The sequence below is a fragment of the Coregonus clupeaformis genome, chromosome 36, assembly GCF_020615455.1.
Source record: "Coregonus clupeaformis isolate EN_2021a chromosome 36, ASM2061545v1, whole genome shotgun sequence".
In the NCBI taxonomy this organism is placed as follows: Eukaryota; Metazoa; Chordata; class Actinopteri; order Salmoniformes; family Salmonidae; genus Coregonus; species Coregonus clupeaformis.
In genome coordinates, this window is record NC_059227.1 from 9,306,151 (window position 1) to 9,331,266 (window position 25,116).

At 40.2% G+C, this 25,116-nt stretch overlaps 3 protein-coding genes across 3 annotated transcripts; all 3 read right to left on the reverse strand.

The window, feature by feature from the left end:
• Nucleotides 1-4,029: 4,029 nt before the first annotated feature.
• Nucleotides 4,030-5,899, reverse strand: LOC121552780 (transcription factor 24-like). Its single transcript, XM_041865812.1, has 3 exons — nt 5,556-5,899; nt 4,794-5,084; nt 4,030-4,522 (listed from the first exon to the last, which is right to left on the reverse strand). Exons 1-3 carry the CDS (start codon nt 5,688-5,690, stop codon nt 4,385-4,387), a joined length of 564 nt encoding a protein of 187 aa, XP_041721746.1. The 5' UTR covers nt 5,691-5,899; the 3' UTR covers nt 4,030-4,384.
• Nucleotides 5,900-6,887: 988 nt separating this feature from the next.
• LOC121552613 (epoxide hydrolase 1-like) lies at nt 6,888-15,726 on the reverse strand. The gene is made up of 9 exons (XM_041865576.2): nt 15,402-15,726; nt 12,355-12,548; nt 12,052-12,232; nt 11,638-11,856; nt 10,014-10,143; nt 8,053-8,267; nt 7,797-7,904; nt 7,548-7,689; nt 6,888-7,337 (listed from the first exon to the last, which is right to left on the reverse strand). Exons 2-9 carry the CDS (start codon nt 12,535-12,537, stop codon nt 7,130-7,132), a joined length of 1,386 nt encoding a protein of 461 aa, XP_041721510.1. The 5' UTR covers nt 12,538-12,548; nt 15,402-15,726; the 3' UTR covers nt 6,888-7,129.
• An 824-nt stretch (nt 15,727-16,550) lies between these two features.
• srp9 (signal recognition particle 9) lies at nt 16,551-18,799 on the reverse strand. The gene is made up of 3 exons (XM_041865575.2): nt 18,606-18,799; nt 18,084-18,152; nt 16,551-16,805 (listed from the first exon to the last, which is right to left on the reverse strand). Exons 1-3 carry the CDS (start codon nt 18,675-18,677, stop codon nt 16,692-16,694), a joined length of 255 nt encoding a protein of 84 aa, XP_041721509.1. The 5' UTR covers nt 18,678-18,799; the 3' UTR covers nt 16,551-16,691.
• Nucleotides 18,800-25,116: the final 6,317 nt, after the last annotated feature.

Here is a 25,116-nt window from a genome sequence, read left to right on the forward strand (position 1 = left end):
TCCAAAGAGCGTTTTTACGTAAAAATTCTTTAGAGCCATATTCTACCTGCCTTTTACCCTGTCTACCTTTTATGGGGAATAAAGAAACTCTGGCTATGGATGGGCATATATATATTTATTAATTTATTGTGGGGCCAATGTTATGACAGTACTGACAATGCCATGCTGTTAGGCTTCTGACACCATTGTTATCAATGACATACAGGCAAATTTGGCATAGGACCCTATGGCTATATTACAGTCCGATACAAGCAAGGAATGTTGTTCATTCATCCCCACTGAAAAATACCTCTTCTCATTCAAAGCATATAGAAAATGATGTCATCACTTCATGTTTTAATAGTTTCATTGCTAAAAGAGAGAATATATGAATTATCTATATTTCCATTGACTTCATTTCCATTTGTAGCAAATGGAACTATGTTGTGGAACGTTTCAGGGGCGACAGGTAGCCTGGCAGGTACAAGGGAAAAATCTGTTGTTCTGCCCCTGAGCAAGGCAGTTAACCCACTGTTCCCCGGGCGCCGATGACGTGGATGTCGATTTAAGGCAGCCCCCCCCCCCCCTCCCCTCTCTGATTCAGAGGGATTGGGTTAAATGCAGAAGGCACATTTCAGTTGAATGCATTGTTGTACAACTGACTAGTTATCCCCCTTTCTATATGCAAGTACCATAAAATGTTTTGTGAATGGAGGGCAGAAGTGGTCAAGTAGTTAGTGTAGTACTATTTCTCAGTGTTTGCACAACAAAGCAACTTCAAACTCAACCTAACATTTTCTGTATGTTAGTGCGTAATGAAGTTGTTGTTAGGGCTATCCCTTCTTGCTGTAACATTCACAAACAAAACATTTATATTGTTCATAGAGGTTTTTTGTCCTTTTTGAATTGACATCCTGTGACCGACAAAGTTGATAAAAGTTGGTTTGATAAAGAGTCTATGTATGTTATAAGATATGACTAAATTGATTTATTTTTGTCATACCTGAAATTACTTGAAGTGTTTATCTGTAACGCTAAACTTTAAATTAAGTGAAGACCACCCCTTTCTAGGACATGTTTTGGATTAATTTACAGACCGAAGTGCTGAGATATTGTTATTCAAGATGTAAATTTACCCAATGTGGGTTTAGCACTGTGTTCTAGTAATGCTAACATCTACTCAGCACCATCGAGACCTATTCTGTTATCTTATTCTGAAGTTGGCACGGCCATCTATCTAGAAAATATGAGTTGTAGAGCGACACGTGAATATGAAGGCCAAAACGGTTGTATTGAGTTTGCTTGCACCAGCTAAATCATAGATTGGAATAAGACAATTTACCGCCTGAAACGTAAAGTTTCAAATCTGTCAACTTTTGCCTCCTAAAATGATCAATCCTGAATAGCCTATATCCATAGGATTAATACCAATTTACTATGAGATGTGTTTAGTTCAGAGTAAATTTAGAACGCACTTGGCCATGAGAGAGAAGCATGGCACTTCGTAATTTCAAAAGATAATAAATATTCTGACTCAATATTTATTATCAATATTTGTTCTTCCATTTGTATGAATTCTTCCTATTATGCATTCCAAAAAACCATAAGCAGTGGAGTTTGGTCAACTACACTGCTTTGGCTGTGCCTTCATATGATCTCTGTATTGTGATTTAATTTTTTTCATATTGTTGGATGTCATGGAAGTTGATTAGCTCATCCTAGGAGCACACTACAGAGGGGCAGCTGTGATGGGTTGGAGTTGAACTCTCATTCATTCACCAAGCAGAAAGAGATCTGTGTCCTGTTCATTATGGCATTGGGAGCCAAGTTTTTGAAAAATAACTGAATTGAGCTTCCCTTTTGGAAAAGCTCAAGTGGTACCTTTTCAGTTTGCAAAAATTTTCTCTGTTTTGGACATTACTGAACACTACCCAGGTCTGTGAGCGAAGTCTTCAATAGAGGCTGAATCTGTGTCTGACCACCCTAGTGGGCATGATTTCTCAAGATTCAATGTTTGTAAGTGAATAAATTGTGGTAACATCCATCGTTGTTGCTCTGTTATTGAAAATAAAACATTTGATTGGACTTGTGCTTTGTCAGATGTTTTGTCTTGTGTCCTGTCCTCGGTAAGTATGCATATGGACAGTGGATACATCTACTAAATCCGTTATTGAGGAAATATCTTGTAGGTCAATTTGATAAAACAAACTCTGAGGGCTCGATCAGCCTTCATTTTGAGGGAGAGGGAGTGAGAGCCTTCCACTGTGTCCCAAGGGAGGGCTGTTATCACTGCAGTATCCTGTAGCCTTCATTCTCCCTGCTCCTCCTCTGGTGGGTCATTGTGACTGTGTCACTGGGTCACATGCCACTCCTGTGGCGTCTCTCCGCCTGATGTTGGAACACTTACCATCCCAGCTTTGTGCCAATGACCGCACACCCTCTGTTGCCACCACACCAAGCACCTCATTCAGCCCCACTACAGTTCTTCCTTCTGGTTATATACTAATTAAAGTGGTAGACTCACAGAAGGAACGCTAACTGTTGCCAAGTATGGTTGCCTTTCAGACTGGAATGATATACTTGGGTTTTACTAATTCCAAGCAGGAAGGAAGCTAGTGGAGAGGTGCAGTTTACTAGGAACCTGTCTTAGCCATCTCTCTGGACCGAGCCATCAACCCGTCTCATACAGTAAATACTCTTTTTCTCTCTCTTATTGACAAAGTTGTTGAGTTGTGCCTTCCTCCCTACTCTTCTTCTCTTCCTCCTTGGCCTCCCTCTTTCCTCTCTTCCTCTGCTTAGTTCCAGCTAGGCCAGGCCAACGAGGGGAGGCTGGACAGAAAGCTTAATAAATTCCCTCAGCAATCAGTGTGTACTGGATATAATGAGCTGGAGATACAGAAACTATGTTGATTATCTCCTAACATGAAGGGAGATCAGGGTTATAGGGGTTTATTGGCACAAATATCCACATTCAGACACACCTAGAGATCTATTTGCAGTTCAAGCCAAAAGAGCCTTTAAATCAAGTTTGTTTAGTTGATGACCCTCACTTTGAGGTCACTTGGTACAGAAATAATGCCATTGGAAAATCCATGTCCTGGCATACAGTATGTGCTTGCCATAAAAAATGAGAATGTGATCATTTAAATGAAAGCGCAAACATTTTATTAACCAGTGCAACAGAGCCTCCATGCTTTATCCTCTGATCTAGACTAGAAAGTAACCTCAGTGGGAATGCTAGAACGTTGTGCATTACTGTCTGTCTCGCATTGTTTCACCAACATTTCTGCCCTCTCCTTTCCCTCTGTAACCCCTGCCTTAGTAGCACATCTTTGGCAGGTCTAAATTATCCATTAATATGAGAGAGGGGGGTTTATCAGACCCCCCCGACAGATTTATAGAGCTAGCCTTGAACGCTGTACCGTTTCTCGTGGACCTGAGCCCATGTTGCTCAAGGGGATCTGTGGTCTCGTCCATGTTACAGCCAACAAAATCTGTCTCTGTCTGCCTGAGCACAAATACTTTAAGCAGCTTAGCAATAGTCTGTTAAAACATTAGTTGGAGTTGAAATTATTGTTCCATTGTGTTTGTCACAAGTGTGTTTCTTGGTCAATAGCAGAATATGAAATGCGTGTCTACCAAAGCCACATGATTTCATTATGTCAAGGTAATGTACATTTTCTGGAAGATACTTTTTGCTAGGAGACAAGAAATTACACACACACACACCAAAATACTGTAATATAAAGTAAAGTCTTTAAGATCACTCAACCGTGCAAGTATGTCAGATAGCTCATACAAAGCCATCACGTGATTTCGATAAGTAATTTACATCAACTTAGCAAAGTTTGTCTGCTGTGTGAATAAATGTTTACTCGAAAGCGGTCATTATTGCACAGATATGGACTAGTACTCAGGGCTCCTCAGCTGAATGAATGGTTGCCAAGTGTTCTCACAACAATCCTCCCCTTCTGTTAATCTGTCCATCCTTTCCCTCCCACCACCAACACAACTACAACACTAAAAATAAAACAATCCAGGAGACAGGGATAAAGATCAACTTTAATTAATCTTAAAGCTAAAAACACAATAAGTCACTGAAATGGTCAACATTGCTTTGAGACCCCCAAAAAAGCCTAAAAAAACAACTTTGCACTCTTTGATCATAACAAAATATTACACACTTTTAGTGATTCATGTTTTATGCAGTGTAATAAATAAGTGGTACAATGTGCTAAGCAGAGCGATCCTTTGAGTTTGTATTTTATATCTTGATCATTGTATCTAATCGCCTTGACATTGTATGGGTTTCCGTGTTTAGCACATACTTTACATTTACATTGTTATTCACTGCAGTTTCATAAACATCACAGTTGGATATATTGGCATTTCATCGCTCCTAGTACTAAACAGATCGGTCCATGTTGACCTCTGGGGTAGGGGTCAGTGGATGTGTCTCCTTCTCCCCTGACGCTGGCGTCTGATTGGCTGACAGAAGTTCTCCTACACTCCCACAGTACAGCAAGGAGCGCATTGGCCACTTCTGTCAGGACAGGAGACATGTTCAACTATAGTTAGTCTGTATGATTATAATAAACATACCAAATTATAGATTATAGTCATATAGATAATGTAAGTATTGATGCCTACTATGGACATCCTTTTATTACACTACAATTCACTCTGATATTAACTGAATGTCTGGACATGAATTTATGACATGAAACACGAAGAGATGATGATGAACAGATTTATAAACTATGATGACCAAGGAACTAAAAAGATAAGCACCCAGGTAGTTTGATGTCACCAACCTTGACTGGGTGGAGGTAGCCCCCTGCCCTGGGGGGTAGTGTGAGTTCAGACAGAGGCCCTCCCTGGTCCAGGGTCTCAGTAAGGTGGGCGATGTAGTCGGTGGCCAGGACCAGGACGTCCAGCTTGGAGAGCTTGGTGTCACGGGGGACGGAGGGCAGGGCTGCCTGTAGGCTGTGGAAGGCCTGGCGGAGGTTACGCACACGGCTCCTCTCCCTGGCAGCGTTCTCTGGGGAGTGCTGGGACTTCATGGCCCTGCTGGGCTGCACCCCATTAACACACCCAGACCACACCTGGACCACGCAGGAGGAGCAGAGACACTTATATGATTACATGGTAAATGAGCCGTCATTTATATGGAGATAGGAAATTAGAAAAGAATGTCATAACAATGAATTTCAAATTACAGATTTAAGTTGGTACACAACATCAGAGTGCACTATAACATCAGTTTCCATACCACAAGATCTGATGTGTGAAGTTAATTTAGCAAATATGTAACGTGACGGTTCTAAATATTGTGTAGTTCAGAAAGAATTCACAATGTAATTTTGTAGAGCTAATTAACATAAATGGAAGCAAGTATAGCTGAGATTGTGTAATTCAGAAAGAATTCACAATGTAATTTTGTAGAGCTAATTAACATAAATGGAAGCAAGTATAGCTGAGATGACCTGTTTCTTTTCAATTACTTTCAAGCTATATCCCTGAAGTGCCCACAAGTCTACTTTATTCCCTCCAGGTTCTGTAGAGATTTTACTTACCCACTTCTTAGGATCCCTGCGTGTGGACTGTCTGTGTCCAGGCTGCGGTGTTCTCAGACTGGACTGGTTCTGTGGATCCATCCTTGTCTGCTCTGCTGGGATGGACTTAAGATCCTCCAGCTGCTTCTCAGCCATGAAGACTTCAGGATCCCCAGCCACCTAACTGAAGACCAACCAGCCCCAAACAGATACCCAGCCACCCTACTGAAGACCAACAGAGACCCAGAGCTTGACTGCTCTTGACCACAGCTACCCAGCCCCTCTAACAATCTCCAGTCACAGCTTCTCTGCTGCGCATCGTGGTCCACGTCCTCCCTCTCCAACCATCCCTCTCTTTCTCTGTCTCTCTTTCCCTCCCCTTGCCTTAACTGGTGAGGTAATGCAGGGATCTTCAAGCAGCCCTCATCTCCCCCGCCCACGCCTCCCCCGGGTGTGCTCTGCCAAGGGAAGCAGCCTCAGAGAAGTGGTGGGGTGTCCCAGGGCAGGATTCAGAGCTTGGGAAGCACCAGGATCTGGCAGCAGCTGGAGGTACCTCTGGTCCCGCTACCATGATGGAGAACTAGAAGGATGGTACTGCAGCTGGTACCATCATCATACTATTTTTGGCATAAAACCTTGAATGTCCCATATATTTTAGGTGTGCCCAAGACATTAGCAGAAAAACAGTATACTAATTTCATTTAAATGTTTATTAATATGATTTGTCCCGGAAATATGTATAGATCAGGATATTAGTGTCTGAAATACAAAGTGCTATTTATGTAATGCTATAACATTGTAAATAACTTGAGTAAATAAGAACAGAACAAGTGATCAAAGTAAAATACACATTTCAGTCTCTGGCAACTATTGCAAAAATAATAAAGAAAACATATCACCTGATATTTTATGCATCATTTGCTAACCACTCAGGACTATGCCAGTAATCTGAACGAAGAACTGCCTGTGCTCTCCTCTTCATAATTCAAGAACAACCTTAACAAAATTATCTTCAATTCACTCATCAATTGATCCATTCATTATTTCCTAACTAGAATACGTTTTGGCAGTAGGCATTGGGAGGCTTTACCAGGGTTGGGGTCAATTCTATTTCAATTCAGGAAATACATTGAAATTCAAACTCTAATTCTAATTCTCTTCAATGCTTTTCAATGAGGAAAATATGGAATTTGATTTACTTTCTGAATTGACTGGAATTGAATTTGAATTGACCCCAACCCTGGACTTTACTGTATTATATTAGCTTGGTCCCAGATCTGTTTGTGCAGTCTTGCCACCTCATATGGTGGTTGTCATGCCAAAACAGCACAAACAGATCTGGGACCAGGCTAATATAATACAGTAAAGCCCAGGGTTGGGGTCAATTCCATTTCAATTCTAGTCAATTCAGACTAGGCTAGTATTATATGCCAATGGTTGTAAAAAAGCCAGCTATGGCAGAGGTCTCTCTCTCTCGCTATGGGTTTATCAAGTAACTTCTGGCACATTTCAGTGCTATCATAACACCAGTGCTAGCTGACCTAGCAACTGGTGCTGTTTGGTAAACAGGAAAGGCAGATGTGTGGACTAAAGCATCACTTCTTCCTCTTCTCCTGTGTCTTGGTGAAGTTCTGGATGTCCTGGGCCATGAGTTCTGGCTCCTCCATGGCAGCGAAGTGTCCTCCTTGGGCCATGGGTGTAAAGGTCTTCAGCTTGCGGTACATCTGCTGCACCCACAGCTTGGGGGTGTGCATCAGCTCGTTGGGGAAGCATGCAAAACCAGTGGGCACGTGTACTGGCATGCTGGGTAGAGAGGGAGCGAAGAAGTGTATTAGTTTACTGAAACATAACATCTGTTTGAGTCCTTTCTACTTTAACAGCATGACTTACCAGGACAAAGTCCTTTATGTTCTGAATGTGGAGTGCCTCATGCTAGCTAGACTATTACATCACAAACATACAGTAGATATTACAGCACATACAGTAGATATTACATAGCAACAGTCCTCTCACTTTGAATGTGGCTGGTCAAGACCCTTGCTAAAGTTCTCCTTGTAGAAGCGCATGGAGGAGATGATGCAGCCAGATGTCCAGTAGATCATCACGTTGGTCAGCAGGTCATCCAGACTGAACTTCCTGCAAGGCAAGAGAGGTGCTAAAAAACAAAAACTATAAACATGGACATGGTAATTTGACAAAGAAGCCTTTGAATACTATACTATTTTACACCAAAGGCTGTGGTTCAGGTTTAAGACGTTCTACCCGTAAGTCCTCCATCATCCAGGTTCCTGAAGTCATGGTCAGTCCAGGTGGAGAACTTCTCCAAGATATAAGCAGCAAGACCCACTGGAGAATCATTCAACCCTCGACCTACAGGAAGAGAGCAGACACATACAGAACCAGATATATGTTACAGCACAGTCTCTTATTCCTGGTCCTGGTCTATACAGAAGCAGCAGTTAAAGCGGTGTGTAGCCCCGAACGCTTCCCCTTCAAAACTTCCCCTTCCATCTCTTACCCACAGTGTCAGGCTTGGTGGCCTGGATGTGCATGTATCCTGACTCCTTGACAGACTCCACCACTAGGTTCTGCACAACGGGGTAGATGCGCTGGATGTCGTGCTCATTGAAGCCAAACATCTTGGGGAAACAGCGGCCCAGCATTATAGACAGAGCCATGGGCAGGCCCGGCTTGGAGGGGGGAGCAAAGTTGAGATGCAAGCCTTTGATTATTCTGGGGCGACAAAACCAAAGAGCAAAGTAGAATCCGAGTCAAACTGCGAGGCTTCCTGACTTCATATCATTCACAGATTTACGCTTCAGAAAGTATTCACACCCCTTGACTTCTTCCACATTTTGTTGTGTCACAAAGTGGGATTAAAATGGATTTAATTGTCATTTTTGGTCAACGATCTACACAAAATACTCTAATGTCAAAGTGGAAGAAAAATTCTAACATTTATGAAAAATAAAACGCCCATACAGTATATCTTAATTTGATAAGTATTCACCCCCCGAGACAATAAATGTTAGAAACACAATTGGCAATGATTACAGCTGTGAGTATTTTTGGGTAAGTCTCTAAAAGCTTTGCACACCTGGATTGTACAATATTTGCCCATGATTCTTAAAAAAATTATTCAACCTCTGTCACGTTGTTTCTTGATCATTGCTAAAAAGCCATTTTCAAGTCTTGCCATAGATTTTCAAGCAGATTTAAGTCAAAACTGTAACTAGACCACTCAGGAAAATTCAATGTCGTCTTGGTAAGCAACTCTAATGTAGTTATTGTCCTGCTGAAAGGTGAATTGTCTCCCAGTGTCTGTTAGAAAGAAGACAGAACCAGGTTTTCCTCTAGGATTTTGCCGGTGCATAGCCATATTCCGTTTCTTTTTAACCAAATAAAAACTCCCTAGTCCTTGCCGATGACAAGCATATCCATAACATGATGCTGCCACCACTATGCTTGAAAATATGAAGAGTGGTACTCAGTGATGTGTTGTGTTGCATTTGCACCAAACATAACAATTTGTAGTCAGGACAAAAAGTTTAATTTCTTTGCCACATTTTTTGCAGTATTACTTAAGTGCCTTGTTGCAAACAGGATGCATGTTTTGGAATATTTGTATTCTATAATCGGCTTCCTTCTTTTCACGCTGTCATTTAGGTTAGTATTGTGTAGTAGCTACAATGCTGTTGATCCATCCTCAGTTCTCATATCACAACCATTAAACTCTGTAACTGTTTTAAAATCACCATTGGCCTCATGTTGAAATCCCTGAGCAGTTTCCTTCCTCTCCGGCAACTGAGTTAGGAAGGACGCCTGTATCTTTGTAGTGATCCAAAGCCTAATTAATAACTTCACCATGCTCAGAGATATTCAGTGTCTGCTTTTTTTTAATTTATTTTTTTACACATCTACCAATCCGTGCCCTTTTTTGCGGGTGATTGAAAAATATCCATGATTTTGTGGTTGAATTTGTGCTTGAAATTCACTACGTAATTGAGAGACCTTACAGTTAATTGTATGTGTAGGGTACAGAGATGGGTTAGTCATTTAAAAAAATTATGTAACCACTATTATTGAACGCCGAATGAGTCCATGAAACTTTTTATGTGATTTGTTAAGCACATTTTTACTCCTGAAATTATTTGCCATAACAAAGGGGTTGAATACTTATTGACAAGACATTTCAGCTTTTTATTTTTGATTAATTTTGAACATTTTCTACAAACAAAATTCCAATTTAACATTATGGGGTATTGTGTGTGGGACACTAAATCTAAATTTCATCCATTTTAAATTCAGGCTGTAACACAACAAAATATGGAAAGTGGTGTGAATACTTTCTGGAGGCACTGTAACTCATAAAACATGATAATGCATTCTAAATACCCTTAATGAGGGACCAAACATAATAATGTCTCCCATGGCCTAGGCTAAGATCTGGCCATATCTCTGTGTGTCTGTCTGTCTTACTTGGGCTCCAGCTGGGCCATGTTGGTGGTGATGATCCATCCCCAGTCTCCTCCGTGAGCACAGAACTGTTGGAAACCCAGTCTCTTCATCAGCTTGTGGAACACACGGGCCGCACACACCGAGTCAAAACCTGAAACATAAACAGAATCATTCATTAGGAAAAACGAATAAAGTCACCTAATATAAAGTTCATCTTGCAGTCACGCTTTGTTAGATTCAATGGGCTAGGCATTTACAGTGCATTTGGAAAGTATTCAGACCCCTTGACTTGTTCCACATTTTGTTACGTTACAGCCTTATTCTAAAATTGATTAAATGTTTTTTCCCCTCATCAATCTACACACAATACCCCGTAATGACAAAGTAAAAACTGGTTTTTAGACATTTTTAGAAATGTATAACAAATCTAAAACTGAAATATTACATTTACATAAATATTCAGACCCTTTACTCAGTATTTTGTTGAAACACCTTTGGCAGCAATTACAGCCTTGAGTCTTCTTGGGTATGACGCTACAAGCTTGGCACATGTGTATTTGGGGAGTTTCTCCCATTCTTCTCTGCAGATCCTCTCAAGCTCTGTCAGGTTGGATGGGGGAGCGTCGCTGCACAGCTATTTTCAGGTCTCTCCAGAGATGTTTGATCTGGTTCAAGTCCGGGCTCTGGCTGGGCCACTCAAGGACATTCTGAGACTTGTCCCGAAGCCACTCCTGCGTTGTCTTGGCTGTGTGCTTCGGGTCGTTGTCCTGTTGGAAGGTGAACCTTCGCCCCAGTCTGAGGTGCTGAGTGTTCTGGAGCAGGTTTTCATCAAGGATATTTCTGTACTTTGCTCCCTTCATCTTTCCTACGATCCTGACTAGTCTCCCAGTCCCTGCTGCAGAGATGGTTGTCCTTCTGGAAGGTTCTCCCATCTCCACAGAGGAACACTGGAGCGCTGTCAGAGTGATCATCAGGTTCTTGGTCACCTCCCTGACCAAGGCCCTTCTCCCCCGATTGCTCAGTTTGGCCGGGTGGCCAGCTCTAGGAAGAGTCTTGGTGGTTCCAAACTTCTTCCATTTAAGAATGATGGAGGCCACTGTATTATTGGGGACCTTCAATGCTGCAGACATTTTTTGGTACCCTTCCCCAGATCTGTGCCTCGACACAACCCTGTCTCGGAGCTCTACGGACAATTCCTTCGACCTCTTGGCTTGGTTTTTGCTCTGACATGCACTGTCAACTGTGGGACCTTATATAGACAGGTGTGTGCCTTTCCAAATCATGTCCAATCAATTGAATTAACCACAGATGCTCTAATCAAGTTGTAGAAACATCTCAAGGATGATCAATGGAAACAGGATGCACCTGAGCTCAATTTCGAGTCTCATAGCAAAGGGTCTGAATACTTACGTAAATATGGTATTTCTGTTTATTTTATTTGATAAATTTGCTAACATTTCTAAAAACCTGTTTTCGCTTTGTCATTATGGGGTATTGTGTGTAGACTGATGAGGAAAACAAATAATGTAACATATTTTAGAATAAGGCTGTACCGTAACAAAATGTGGAAAAAGTCAAGAGGTCTGAATACTTTCCGAATGCACTGTATGTGACCCTTGACCCAGCCAGGCTTCTAACCACTTACCTTTCTTATGTGGAGCCTCAGAGAAGCCGTACCCAGGGATGGAGGGACACACCACCTCAAATACAATGTCGTCTGGGTTGGAGGGTTCAGTCAGGAGGGGTATCATCCTGTAGAACTCGTAGAAAGAGCCTGGCCAGCCGTGCACCATGAGCAGAGGCACAGCAGTCACGCCCTCAGGGAGGTTCTTGGACCGCACATGGACGTAGTGGACGTCAATGCCTGATACATGGGTCAGAGGATGCTTGAATTAACCATAAGTCATTTCCTGGTGACTCAAATTGTTGTTGTTTTTTATGCAAAGTTTGACGTCGACTTAAAGTTACGTAGTCTTTACTGGCAGCCAATAAATCTGCTTGTTCAGTTTCATCTTGTTCTAAATGACAACTGATCACCACATAACTGATCTCTACACACCTTCGATGTTGGTTTTGTAATGTGGGTATTTGTTCAGTTTCTCCACCTGTCTCCTCCAGTCAAAATCATGTCTCCAGTAGGAGACCACGTTCTGCAGATAGTGGGAGTTGAAGCCGTAGTTGAACTGGCTGTCCTCTAGAGAAGGGAAGGATCGGGTCTGGTCTATTCTCCTGTACAGGTCCTGGGGGGAGCATTGGGTATGAGGTTCAACTAATCTTCAACTAAACACTGTTGCATAAGCCTTAACTCTCTAAGAGCAAGTTCGGACCTCCTCTAGGCCCATAATACCTCTCCTCATCTCACCTCCAACTCCTTGTCATCCATCCGGACTGTGTAGGGGCGAATGCTGACATCTTCTTCCCTGTCCGGGGGAGTCCCCTCCCCCCACCAGCCATCCTCACTCTTCAGCTGATGCCTCTTACTCCTCTGCACCAGGAAGTAGATCACTCCTCCCACCACCAGGGCTAACAGAACCTCTGTAAACATGGTGCTGCCTTCTGAGTTACCCAGTGAACAGGAGAAACAAATCAGGGATAGCAGACATGTTACAATCGATGCCCTTTATAATGCCATTCATGGTCCTTATATGTACAGTTGAAGTCGGAAGTTTACATACACCTTAGCCAAATACATTTAAACACAGTTTTTCACAATTCCTGACATTTAATCCTAGTAAAAATTCCCTGTTTTAGGTCAGTTAGGATCACCCCTTTATTTTAAGAATGTGAAATGTCAGAATAATAGGAGAGAGAATGATTTATTTCAGCTTTTATTTCTTTCATCACATTCCCAGTGGGTCAGAAGTTTACATACACTCAATTAGTATTTGGTAGCATTGCCTTTAAATAGTTTAACTTGGGTCAAACGTTTCAAGTAGCCTTCCGCAAGCTTCCCACAATAAGTTGGGTGAATTCTGGGCCATTCCTCCTGACAGAGCTGGTGTAACTGAGTCAGGTTTGTAGGCCTCCTTGCTCACACACGCTTTTTCAGTTCTGCCCACAAATGTTCTATAGGATTGAGGTCAGGGCTTTGTGATGGCCACTCCAATACCTTGACTTTGTTGTCCTTAAGCCATTTTGCCACAACTTTGGAAGTATGCTTGGGGTCATTGTCCATTTGGAAGACCCATTTGAGACCAAGCTTTAACTTCCTGACTGATGTCTTGAGATGTTGCTTCAATATATCCACATAATTTTCCTTCCTTATGATTCCATCTATTTTGTGAAGTGCACCAGTCCCTCCTGCAGCAAAGCACCCCCACAGCATGATGCTGCACCCCCGTGCTTCACGGTTGGGATGGTGTTCTTCGGCTTGCAAGCAACCCCCTTTTTCCTCCAAACATAACGATGGTCATTATGGCCAAACAGTTCTATTTTTGTTTCATCAGACCAGAGGACATTCCTCCAAAAAGTATGATCTTTATCCCCATGTGCAGTTGCAAGCCATAGTCTGGCTTTTTTATAGCGGTTTTGGAGCAGTGGCTTCTTCCATGCTGAGCGGCCTTTCAGGTTATGTCGATATAGTACTCGTTTTACTGTGGATATAGATACTTTTGTACCGGTTCTCTCCAGCATCTTCACAAGGTCCTTTGCTGTTGTTCTGGGATTGATTTGCACTTTTCACACCAAAGTACATTCATCTCTAGGAGACAGAACGCGTCTCCTTCCTGAGCGGTATGACGGCTGCGTGGTCCCATGGTGTTTATACTTGCGTACTATTGTTTGTACAGATGAACGTGGTACCTTCAGGCATTTGGAAATTGCTCCCAAGGATGAATAAGACTTGTGGAGGTCTACACATTTTTTTCTGAGGTCTTGGCTGATTTCTTTTGATTTTCCCATGACATCATGCAAAGAGGCACTGAGTTTGAAGGTAGGCCTTGAAATACATCCACAGGTACACCTCCAATTGACTCAAATGATGTCAATTAGCCTATCAGAAGCTTCTAAAGCCATGACATCATTTTCTGGAATTTTCCAAGCTGTTTAAAGGCACAGTCAACTTAGTGTATGTAAACTTCTGACCCACTGGAATTGTGATACAGTGAAATAATCTATAAACAATTGTTGGAAAAATTACTTGTGTCATGCACAAAGTAGATGTCCTAACCGACTTGCCAAAACTATAGTTTGTTAACAAGAAATTTGTGGAGTGGTTGAAAAACGAATTTTAATGACTCCAACCTAAGTGTATGTAAACTTCCAAATTCACCATACACAAAAAATTTATGCACGCATGACTAAGTCGCTTTGGATAAAAGCGTCTGCTAAATGGCATATTATTTATTTATTATTTAACTGTAAATGCTTAGTAGTGAGTGAATGAATATTTTTGTTTGTAGGCTATGTGTTGCATGTGGTTTACAGTAGAAAAAGAATCAGCAATAACTGAAATGTATGGTTACCAGTACTACAGATATACACAGACACACACATACTGTAAGTCTACCATTATGCGAACAAATTGCTACTGAAACATTTTGATTTAATTGAACAGAGGTTTGCAGAAAATGTTTTAAAAAATAGAACAAAGTAGCACTGTTGTTGCACAGAATTCCTTTCTGAAAGGATTAGGTAAAGAATGGAGTGGACAAGGCCCCATAGTCACAATTCATGGGGGCCAAAATGCATGACAAAGCTTTTTTTCTGGCCGGCCTCTGATACCACAACAACTTTCATAGAGAATTTAGAAACATATCAATCTGATTTCTTTGTGAGCATCTCTTTATTGATATACTTACAACTGACATAACTTGTTTTCACCTGACAGAAAATTAACCATGCATTATCCATACAGCAATTCTGAAAATAAATGTGTCCCTTTGGATCTTGTGATTACAAACTATAAAATATAAGTACTGAGCCCTGGAAGTTCCCTCCATGAGGACAAAACAAGCTTTTTTCTGGAAGAAGCAGATGGCAACCAGCAAAAATAGGCCTGGCATGAGATCATATCACATTAGTCCTGACATTTCATTTGATATTTATATATTTCAAATAACAGTTGGATAGGCCTACAATGGATAGGCAAAAAGTTTTAGCCTACTTGAAATATGGACGAATGCTGCTTTTCCAAAATTGTTATGTACTATTATTAATTTGTCAAAAATATTCTAGCCTTCCAGTTCTATTGATGCACCTGACCATTATCTCATTACAACAATCCAAACATCACACCTTCCAATTGGATCAACTTGCAACAATGTTTAATTATCCTACATTCCATAGGCTATGCCTACATTGTATGAAGGAATATCGATTAATACATTTTCGATAAGAAAAAAATATTGCCCAAGAATACTTTGAGCTATTATTTTGGATTGCATTAATTGCAAGAGCAGTTAATCTCACCTGCTGCTGGTTTGTTGTTCCACGAGATGCAATGACAATTCTGCCCTCTGCCAGTTCTCGAAATGGAGACCCGTGATTCATGGGAAATGTAGTTCTTGTCTACTGGTTAAAGACATCCTCTAGTGAGTTTTCATCATTTCCTGTTGAAAAGTGATATCCCAAGTATAAATACAGTAAAGTACATCCACTAAAGGGTAAAAACATGCTTTGAGCAAAATAGTGTCTATTTAGACAACTGCGAACTTTGAGTAATGCATGCAAGGAGTTGGTTTGATAGAAAGTCCTCTCCCCTTGCTTGAGGCGCAATAGAGAAGACAGGGAAGCCCCCCCCATACATGTCATGACTTACCTGGACTACCTATTGAGATGTTCCTTTTGTTAAGTAAATCAGGTGATAAATGAGGTGAAACGGAGACTGGCGTGCCACTTTAAGACACAACTGTGCAAACATGAGGTACAAACGCATAATAAGAGAATGATCAGATGCTTCTCCAAGCGTGGTACTGACCTGGCTTGATGAGAAGTTATTTTCAATTAAATGGAGGATGTCAGAAAATCAGGCATTCTTGATTATTAATAAAGGAACATTTGAAGACATTCAGCCAGTGTGCTTAGTATGGCAGCTTGAACAAAAGCAATATGGGGAGATATTGAAATGGAATCATACAATGCATTAAATCAAAGTCTGAGTTATTAAGAGCTGTTGGCTGTAACGGGGGTATAAACATTTATTGAGTAACGCAATCATTTACAGAGTTAACTAAATGGCATTGGAGGCATAGCTCTTCTTTCAATAAAATAGCATGTGCGAATATCAAAAGGTCATGCTTCATTCATGTTCACTTAAACATGGTCATTTTCATTTCCCGATGTGGAAATAAAAAATAAAAATAACAAAATAAAATAAAAATCTAACCATATACGTAAATAGACATGCGTCTCTCCATCTGTTTTTAGTCCATCTTAAAACTGAAAATAAATACAAGCTCTTTAAAAGAGCTCCAGCAAATCCCTCTTCAGAGCAGCGAAGGTTATGCTCTCCATTTTCATTTTTGATTCCCACCACCCCTCCCATTTCCCCCTCCACCCTAACCCCTCCAATTTCCCCCATCCACCCTAACCCCTCCCATTTCCCCCATCCACCCTAACCCCTCCCATTTCCCCCATCCACCCTAACCCCTCTCATGATCCGATGTCGTCATTCCAGCTCCGTTCTCTTCCGTTGTTTGTGCCATTGACACACCACAGTCTAGACTCAAAGAAGAGTTAATACAACTATGGGTAAGGGGTTCAGTCCATTTCCATGGCACCACTTTCCTTGGACACCATAAGCCTCATCAGTTTGCCATGCAGTTTCTCTATCTTCTTCACGTCCTGAGCCTGGTCCGTCTTGTATTGTAAACACTGCAATAGAACATGATAATGATTTGTGGATTAGGTAGAGGGAAACAGAAGAATAGTTCACAAAATGAAGCCAACATTTGTTATTTAAAAAATCTACAAATCAACATGTCTACAAAGTCTTGCAAGCAACAAATTAGTGTAGCTATATAGGATATGACAATAGTATCTTCTGACTGGGGGAGTTTTGTTAAGAGCCCTGATGCTTGCTCTAAACATTAACACGCATCGCTTGCGGTACGGTTTTGGAAACATAAGGAATGCATCTTTCATATCATATCTGTAAATAGCCCACCCAACTACCTCATCCCCATATTGTTATTTATTTTGTTCATTTGCACCCCAGTATCTCTATTTGCACATCTCTCTCTCCAGTGTTAATCCTAAATTGTAATTATTTTGCACTATGGCCTATTTATTTATTGCCTTACCTCCATAACTTACTACATTTGCACACACTTTATATAGATTTTCTATTGTGTTTTTGACTGTACGTTTTGTTTATCCCATATATAACTCTGTTGTTGTTTTTATCGCATTGCTTTGCTTTATCTTGGCCAGGTCGCAGTTGTAAATGAGAACTTGTTCTCAACTGGCTTACCTGGTTAAATAAAGGTGAAATAAATAAATACAAATCAGTGAGAAATAAAATAAATACAAATAATGGCTAAATTACTACACACCTTTATAGGGTTAGGGTTCCCAGATGGCGATATTTCCATGTAACAGCGCTTGTTTACGAAAAACAGATGGAAGACAGAGTGGACTACCTCTGCTAATTAGTTATCTGTGTCTCCGAACACCTGTGTTTAAAAGGAAGACTGACGCCAGAAACGTGTTGTCACTGAAAAATACTGTGAGCTGTAACTGTGTTAAAACCGGTTAACACTGTACAGTAAAGTGTGTATTTTGCATTTGTAAAAGTATTTTGACGTGATTTGAAAGTAGAGGGATTTATGTTTCTAGAACCGTACTGCAATTGAGAATCGATTCAGGTGTAGTCCCCTGTAGCTCAGTTGGTAGAGCATGGCGCTTGCAACGCCAGGGTTGTGGGTTCGTTTCCCACGGGGGGGGCAGTATGAAAATTGTATGCACTAACTGTAAGTCGCTCTGGATAAGAGCGTCTGCTAAATGACTAAAATGTAAATGTGAGTATTTGGCTGTTTTGGCTTCCAGAGCATGTAAGGTCCTTGGACTAGGAGTAATGTTAGGCTCCTTTAGTCCATGATTGGGCTACGTAGGATACAAACAGATCTGAGCAGACTCTTCTCTTTAACTTACCACTGCATCATCGGTGACTTTGATGCAAAGGTTACCATCACAGTGTCTGTATTTGAGAACCACCCTGACCTGTATCAAAAGGAGAGAAGAAAACACAAAGATAATTGAAAACGCTTAGCCTATTTATTGAAATATGCAACAGCCATAGCTGCATGTATTACAACATGGTTGATTATCTTCATGATGCTCACACATATTTCAAAAGTTGACTCGCGTTAGTTAGGCAGTCGTTTCCCTTCCTATTCACATTTGCCAGCATATTTAACGTTAACTACTGTTAGCTAACAGCTGGCTTCGTTAGCTGGCTGCATTGCTTTTAAAAACGGCTAACAAACTAGCTAGCTATCCTGCACCTAGACTTCATCACTCTAACAGTGATGGTTATTATTGGCTATCACATCTATTTGTGCTGTGAAATAACCATTTCTAAATACATTTTGCTCGCTAGCTAACTAACATCAGTTAGCTATCAAGATTTCAAGCTTGCTCAACAGAAGAATGTCGTACTAGTTAGCTAGCTACCTTCATTGGATCTGTCAAATATAGTTTTTCTGCTGCACGAGCGAACTCTTCCCATGTTTGATAATAAGGCATAATCCGTGTGAATAAGAACTAAAATATAAGAGAAAAACTGTATAAATCGACCTGTGAGGTTTACAAGCTAACTTCTTAAAACCCACATCAGCGAACCACCAGACAGAAAAGACCGATGTATACAAACGTCTGCGATTGGACGAGTGCTATGCTGACCAATCACAGAGCACAATACTGTGGAGTTGAAGGTATGTCGTAATTCTAGCAAAGATTCTACATAGCTACGAGACACGATACTCCTCCAGAGAGAAATCCACAATCTTTGCTATACAACCATGGCGGCCTTCATACATCAGCCAGTAGATGGCAGAAATAAATAGTTTACCGGTATGTTTTTTCAAGAGCGCAAGAGAGAGCTTTCGTTAGAAGAAAGTGAACGGAACAGAAATGAATACAATTAGGTTTAATTCTTCTTGACAAAATTATTTTTCTCAACAGAATAAAACATACAGTATAAGAAATTCGACTCAATATTTCAATATTTATTTCCACTTTTAATTAAATAATGGCCTGTTTGACAACAAACCAAAGAGATTTGACAAACAAGAGCAGTCCATAGACCTATATGATTATTGATAAAAAAAAGAAAAATATATATTATTAACAATATTAATTTTACAAACAACTTCCATTTCCACCCCTGAACTTAATGAAGCAGACCTGAACATGAATGTACATTTAATTTTACGAACATGATGTAGCCTAGTTTCCTTCCTCCTCTTTTTAGGGAACATTGAGCAACTGGCATTTTACACTTTACATTTGACACATATTTGAAAGATTCACTCATATTCTATTTATCTGTATCATTATCATCACATAGGCTACTATATCACTAGTGGTCCGTTTTAGTGATGGTGACATCAATGTGGCATATTTGTTTCACACAGTGATATATAGATTAGATTGATGGATGACACTGAAAGGGCTGTCTCCCTGATTTAACCCAGCCACAAGTCACAAGGTCTGGCCACCTGTGGCAGGACATCATGTAGAAATAGGCTCCTCTCTGATCTCTGTCACTGTAACAGCCACATAGGTCTATACTACACCCTTCTAGGCAGGGATTCTGGATGTATAGTTGGAGGATTGGATGTTGAGTAATTTTTTTCTCTAGAATCTAAATTTTGCCACACCCCGGACATATAACACACTATTTATCTTTTATAATAAGCTCAGTTTAAATAGCTATTTATGATTTAACTACATTCATGGTTGCTCCCCAGACCAGGTGAAACTTAACTTTAATAAGAAATCAAATAGCCCACTGAATCTCTAGGCCAGTCGGTCTATATCATAGCTCTATATCAACTTTCTTCTCAGTCTCTGAGATGCTCTGACTCTCCTCCCTGTTCCAGGATTGGCAAAAAATAGCATAATGTATAGTTCATGTAGCCTATAATTAATCCTCAATCTGAAACAAGCACTGGTGGATTTACCATTAGGCAGAAGAGGCCATTGCCTCAGGCCTCACATCATCAAGGAGCATCATGAGCTGGGCAAACATTTTTTAAACCAAATATATCTGCTAAGAGGCCCCCCCATGCTCCACTCGAGGCATAATAAATAAATAACATTCCCATCAAAATCTGTCCGTTTAAGCTAAAGATATCTGTTTTTCATGGGCTGCGTCTCAATCCATCACATCCGCATCTATGGTGGAAGGTGGCAGAGCTACAGCGGTGTTTGTCAGACCATAAGACATCTCTAAAGTGTCACGGGACTCGTCTGAAGGTAACCCAGGGCCGGGCCAAAAAATGAATGGAAGTGATATGGCATTTCCACGTCAAAGGTATAAAGGGAATTTCATGTTATTTTTTTCATTTTCCTGAGCTTTCTTATATCTTTCAGATATAGGACAGACCCTTCAAAACATACTTACATTTTTGCATTTTTGACCGTTTTTTCCATGTATGAATCTGTTATTCAATGCGTTTCTATGGGCTAATAGCAGTAAGGCCAAATTCATTAAAAAAAATTATACGTACAGGGGACCCAATAGCTAAATTATCGTTGTTATTACCATCTTAAAACAATTCCATCTTTTAGCTTAGTAGTAGTCTCCTGTTGACATACTTCCAAAATCATGTCGCTGTTACTCCTCCCTTGGAGGTCTGGAGAATTTGGTTTGAATTGTCCCCTGGCTCCCAGATGCAAGATTTAGATTAGCTGTTACTTTTCAAGAACACTCCCCCACATGCCCGTTGGTGCTACGTGTTATGTTCCTCAAAATGTTTTGATGGACACATTTTGCAGAGAGTTGTTTCATATGCTAGTTTGCAACATTGCAGAAAACGGAAGAAAACCTGGAGGAAAAACGGAATTCTGTTTTGTCCGAAGTGTGCTCTATACACAAAATCAATATACATCAACATATTTTGATGGGGTTTTATTCTGCGATTTCCCGTACATCCTCACCATTGAATGTAAAAACAATTGTCACGCACTGTTGCACCTACGCCACTAATCTAGTGAATACTATTGGAGCTCCACCTAAACAAGGCGTTTGATTGGTTTGACGTGTAGCGAGGCGTCACTGATTTACAGCATGTTTAGCAGTTTTTCTGCCATGAACTTCCCCAAGCTTACCTGAACGAGGGAAGTTTGGTTCTCCACGAGGGAAGTTTGGTTCTCCACGAGGCAAGCTTTGTATAAACCCAGCCCCAGGCCCTTAGACTCTAGGGGGATACAATATGCATTTCTTTAGTAAAAAGACAGGTGCTGCTGATAATACTGCCATCGTCATCGAGGCAGAGGACATGCACTGTATGTGTACCCCATGTATCTGATGCTGTCTGACCAAAAAGAGTATGGCATGTCATACTATTTTTTGACCAGACAGCATCAGATAAATAGGCAACATATAGTAAGACAGAGGGGCGCTTTTTCACTCGCTCGGATGCTTTCTCCGTTGAGATAGACTTTAGGTGGACTAGAACTCTTTAGATAAACTGCATTCTAATGCTCAGTTCAAGGATCTGGAGCGCTGCGCGAGTGGAAATTTGAAATGGAAGTTATGGAACTCCCTCGCGGTCCTTGTGTTATGGGAAAAAGTCCACAATGAAAATGACATTAAATGTGGAGATGATAAGCTACATTTCCATATGATGGCTATCAAGTGACCTATTAATTTCTATGCCATTGCAGGCTACCATTTGATACAATAAATATATATTGAAATGACGATATCACGAGTCATTGCAAATCAATATGTGCCACTTGTGTAATCTACCTGGAGCTGGCAAACTGATTTAATAAATAGCCTATAACTCAGTTTGTTGTTGTAGCCTTGTGTTATTATGCAATTATTAATGGCCATGTTTAGATAATTAAATTGGAAGTTATCAATCGTGATCATGGTCACAGCTCTCGCAAATGTATCATTCTCCACATTTCATTTCAGTTTCATTGTGGACTTTTCCCTGAAATGAGATGTTGGCATGTTAGCCTGTCAGGGACTATAGGCTCCCTGCATCTTGCTCAGCAAACTATGGCAAAATTGAATTTCCATTATAAACCCATATTTTAGTCAGTAGCCTATGCATATTGAAATAACAAGTCACTCTCCCACATAGGACATTTATAACGGGTTGTAGTCTTAACATCTGGCACATAATAACAGCACAATTGCCAGAAAATAGCCTAACATTCGTTTTTTAAAAGTTCATCCAATTATTTATTGCACAGAGATTTCGAGATCATCTGTCCAACTTTCCTCACTCAAACTCTCCTGTCGGATTTATCTATATAAACTGGGTGGTTTGAGCCCTGAATGCTGATTGGTTGAAAGCCATGGTATATCAGCATTGTACCACAGGAATTACAAAAACATATTTTTTACTGGTCTAATTACATTGGTAACCAGTTTATAATAGCAATAAGGCACCTCCGGGGTTTGTGGTATATGGCCAATATACCACGGCTAAGGGCTATATCCTAAGAACAGTCCTTAGCCATGGTATATTGGCCATATACCACACCTCCTCTGGCCTTATTGCTTAATCATAGCAGTCAAAACAATTTAAATCGACATCCATTGATGGAAATTGATCTGGAGAGTTTAATAAGGGCGATTTATCTTTTCTCTTGCAATGATTTCTTAAACTCGCCCTAATTATTATTTGATGGAAAACTGAATTTGGCTTCTTAGCCTACATCGTTAAAAATGACACCGATATTCCTTCTTAATTCGCTCAATAGCGTTATGGGAAAAGGGTTTATTGGATAAATGTGTCAACTCTTCTCTTGCTGCGGCAAAAAATGTTGGGCTAGTTTTCAGGCCTTGTGGGCAGGTTTACAGAGGTCATTGGTCTAGATATTTTAGCTAGACCTGGCTAACCGGAATGTAATCTTTACATCATAATGCAGCAGGAGACAGTGGTTTCATACCTGTAGCACATTCGATTTATAGCCAGTAATCTAAAATAATAACATTTTCTGTTTGTCATAGACAGACAAGATTAAACCTTTTACTGCAGTGGGCTAAATAAGGGTCACACAGAGTGTTTCTTGGTAGTCTTAAACAAATCTACTTTGAAACAAAAGTGTACACCTCACACACATGGTTATGGGCTTTAAAAAAGAAGACAACTGTACCATGTCAGATATAGAGTTGAAATGTATTCAATTTTGAGTTTGCGTCCCAATATTACACTTTACATACACATCACAGAAGACTGAAATATAACAAAACCGCTTGACATAGAAATACCAGAATTTGTGTGTTTTTGTAATAATGCTGCTTAATTTTGAAATTATGAAAAATATGAATAACATTCCATCCATGAGGCCACTAGGTCATTTGACTACAGGAATATTATGAGATGAAAGGCGAGTTCCTAACGAGTTCAGGAAGCCAAGCTAGAGCTCTGTTAGACGTTACAGCGATGGGGGCAGACATTTTGATCAAGAGAGACCTTTAGAAAATATGCACATTTTCTCTAACACTAAATATACAAATATGTATTTTACAGTTATAAGGAAGGTGAAATCTTATAGTTAGTCGTTTTATAAATAGAAGATACTATATTTAGAAAAATATAAGTAATTTCAAGCCTTATTCACAGTTTTTAATAGGAAATACATCATATAAAATATTTCATATTTTAACATTTCTATCATATTTGTACTGTATACTTTAGCTTGTGTCCTCAAAAGCGACTACACCTCAGCAATTTATAACTATTTTTAACAGAAACCTTTCTTAGAGTATGCAGCATTTACTAGTTATTGATAAATAATTACTTTTGGGATTACGTAGATTACATTTTCGATTACATTTAAGAGGTTTAAAAAGGTAATACATTGCCTCTGCCTAGGGCCTCCAAATCACAAAGTTCACCTCTGGAAACATGGCAACAGTAAACATGTTGTCCCCCACAAATTATGCAGCCAATTAGTGACAATTATTTAAACATATGTTGCGTGGATTAAGGAGAAAAACAATAATATCAAGGTCCTTATGGAAAACTTGTTTCTGATGAGCAGATGCATATACTGTATGTACAAAATAACATGACTGTAGCTCAAATGGGGCAGGAAATACCTACAACTTTCTCACCGCCCCACCAGCCACCCTGTAAACGCCTGATGAGGTTGGCGTGTTCACAAACACAGTGCTGCTGCTGTCACTCACACAGAAGCTAGCAGTGTGTTCACAAGGCTGTATCCTCCGGAGGATTGAACCTGCATGCAAACTAAGTTTCCCCTCAAACACATTCTGAATGACATGTTTTTCTTTCGGTTGCCATGTCATCATTTTGCAGTCTCATTCCGTTTGTGGAACCTGTTTGGTTTGTTTCTGCTTTATAATTGAGTTATGATCCTTCACACCTGGGGAGTGCAGAGGGAGGAGGACAGTTTTGGTATGACAACATTGTATTACAATGTCTCTCCCACACCTCTCTCTACTACAACCTCTTGCAGTTAGAACCCCAGACAGACCTCAAATCAAATTTAATTTGTCACATGCACCGAATTCAACAGGTGTAGACTTTACCGAGCCCTTTCCCAACAATGCAGAGTTAAAAAGTACGAGAAACTTCCAAAGAATAAAAAAAAGAAATAGTAGCATAATAAAATAACAATAATGAGGCTATATACAAGGAGGACCGGTACAGAGTCAATATGCAGGGGTACGAGGTAGTTGTGGTAATTGTGGTAATACAGTGCATTCAGAAAGTATTCAGACCCCTTAACTTCTTCCACATTTTGTTATGTTACAGCCTAATTGTAAAATGGATTAAATTGTCCATCTCCCCTCATCAATCTACACAAAATACCCCATAATGACAAAGAAAAAAATTGGTTTATAGAAATTTTTGCAAATATTTTTAAAATAAAAAACGGAAATATCACATTTACATACACTACCAGTCAATGGTTTGGACACACCTACTCATTCAAGGGATTTTCTTTATTTGTACCATTTTTTACATTG

Excerpts from the sequence above, each read along its gene's own strand:
- LOC121552780 (XM_041865812.1), bottom strand. The coding sequence starts at position 5,690 with ATGGCTGAGAAGCAGCTGGAGGATCTTAAGTCCATCCCAGCAGAGCAG. Across the intron at positions 5,085-5,555 it reads GCAGGGATCCTAAGAAGTGG|GTGTGGTCTGGGTGTGTTAA; the intron begins GTAAGTAAAATC and ends TGCGTGGTCCAG. Across the intron at positions 4,523-4,793 it reads GCTACCTCCACCCAGTCAAG|AAGTGGCCAATGCGCTCCTT; the intron begins GTTGGTGACATC and ends CTGTCCTGACAG.
- srp9 (XM_041865575.2), bottom strand. The coding sequence starts at position 18,677 with ATGCCTTATTATCAAACATGGGAAGAGTTCGCTCGTGCAGCAGAAAAA. Across the intron at positions 18,153-18,605 it reads ATTTGACAGATCCAATGAAG|GTCAGGGTGGTTCTCAAATA; the intron begins GTAGCTAGCTAA and ends CTTTTGATACAG. Across the intron at positions 16,806-18,083 it reads AAGTCACCGATGATGCAGTG|TGTTTACAATACAAGACGGA; the intron begins GTAAGTTAAAGA and ends GTTCTATTGCAG.
- LOC121552613 (XM_041865576.2), bottom strand. The coding sequence starts at position 12,537 with ATGTTTACAGAGGTTCTGTTAGCCCTGGTGGTGGGAGGAGTGATCTAC. Across the intron at positions 12,233-12,354 it reads TGGATGACAAGGAGTTGGAG|GACCTGTACAGGAGAATAGA; the intron begins GTGAGATGAGGA and ends TGCTCCCCCCAG. Across the intron at positions 8,268-10,013 it reads ATGGCCCAGCTGGAGCCCAA|AATAATCAAAGGCTTGCATC; the intron begins GTAAGACAGACA and ends TTGTCGCCCCAG.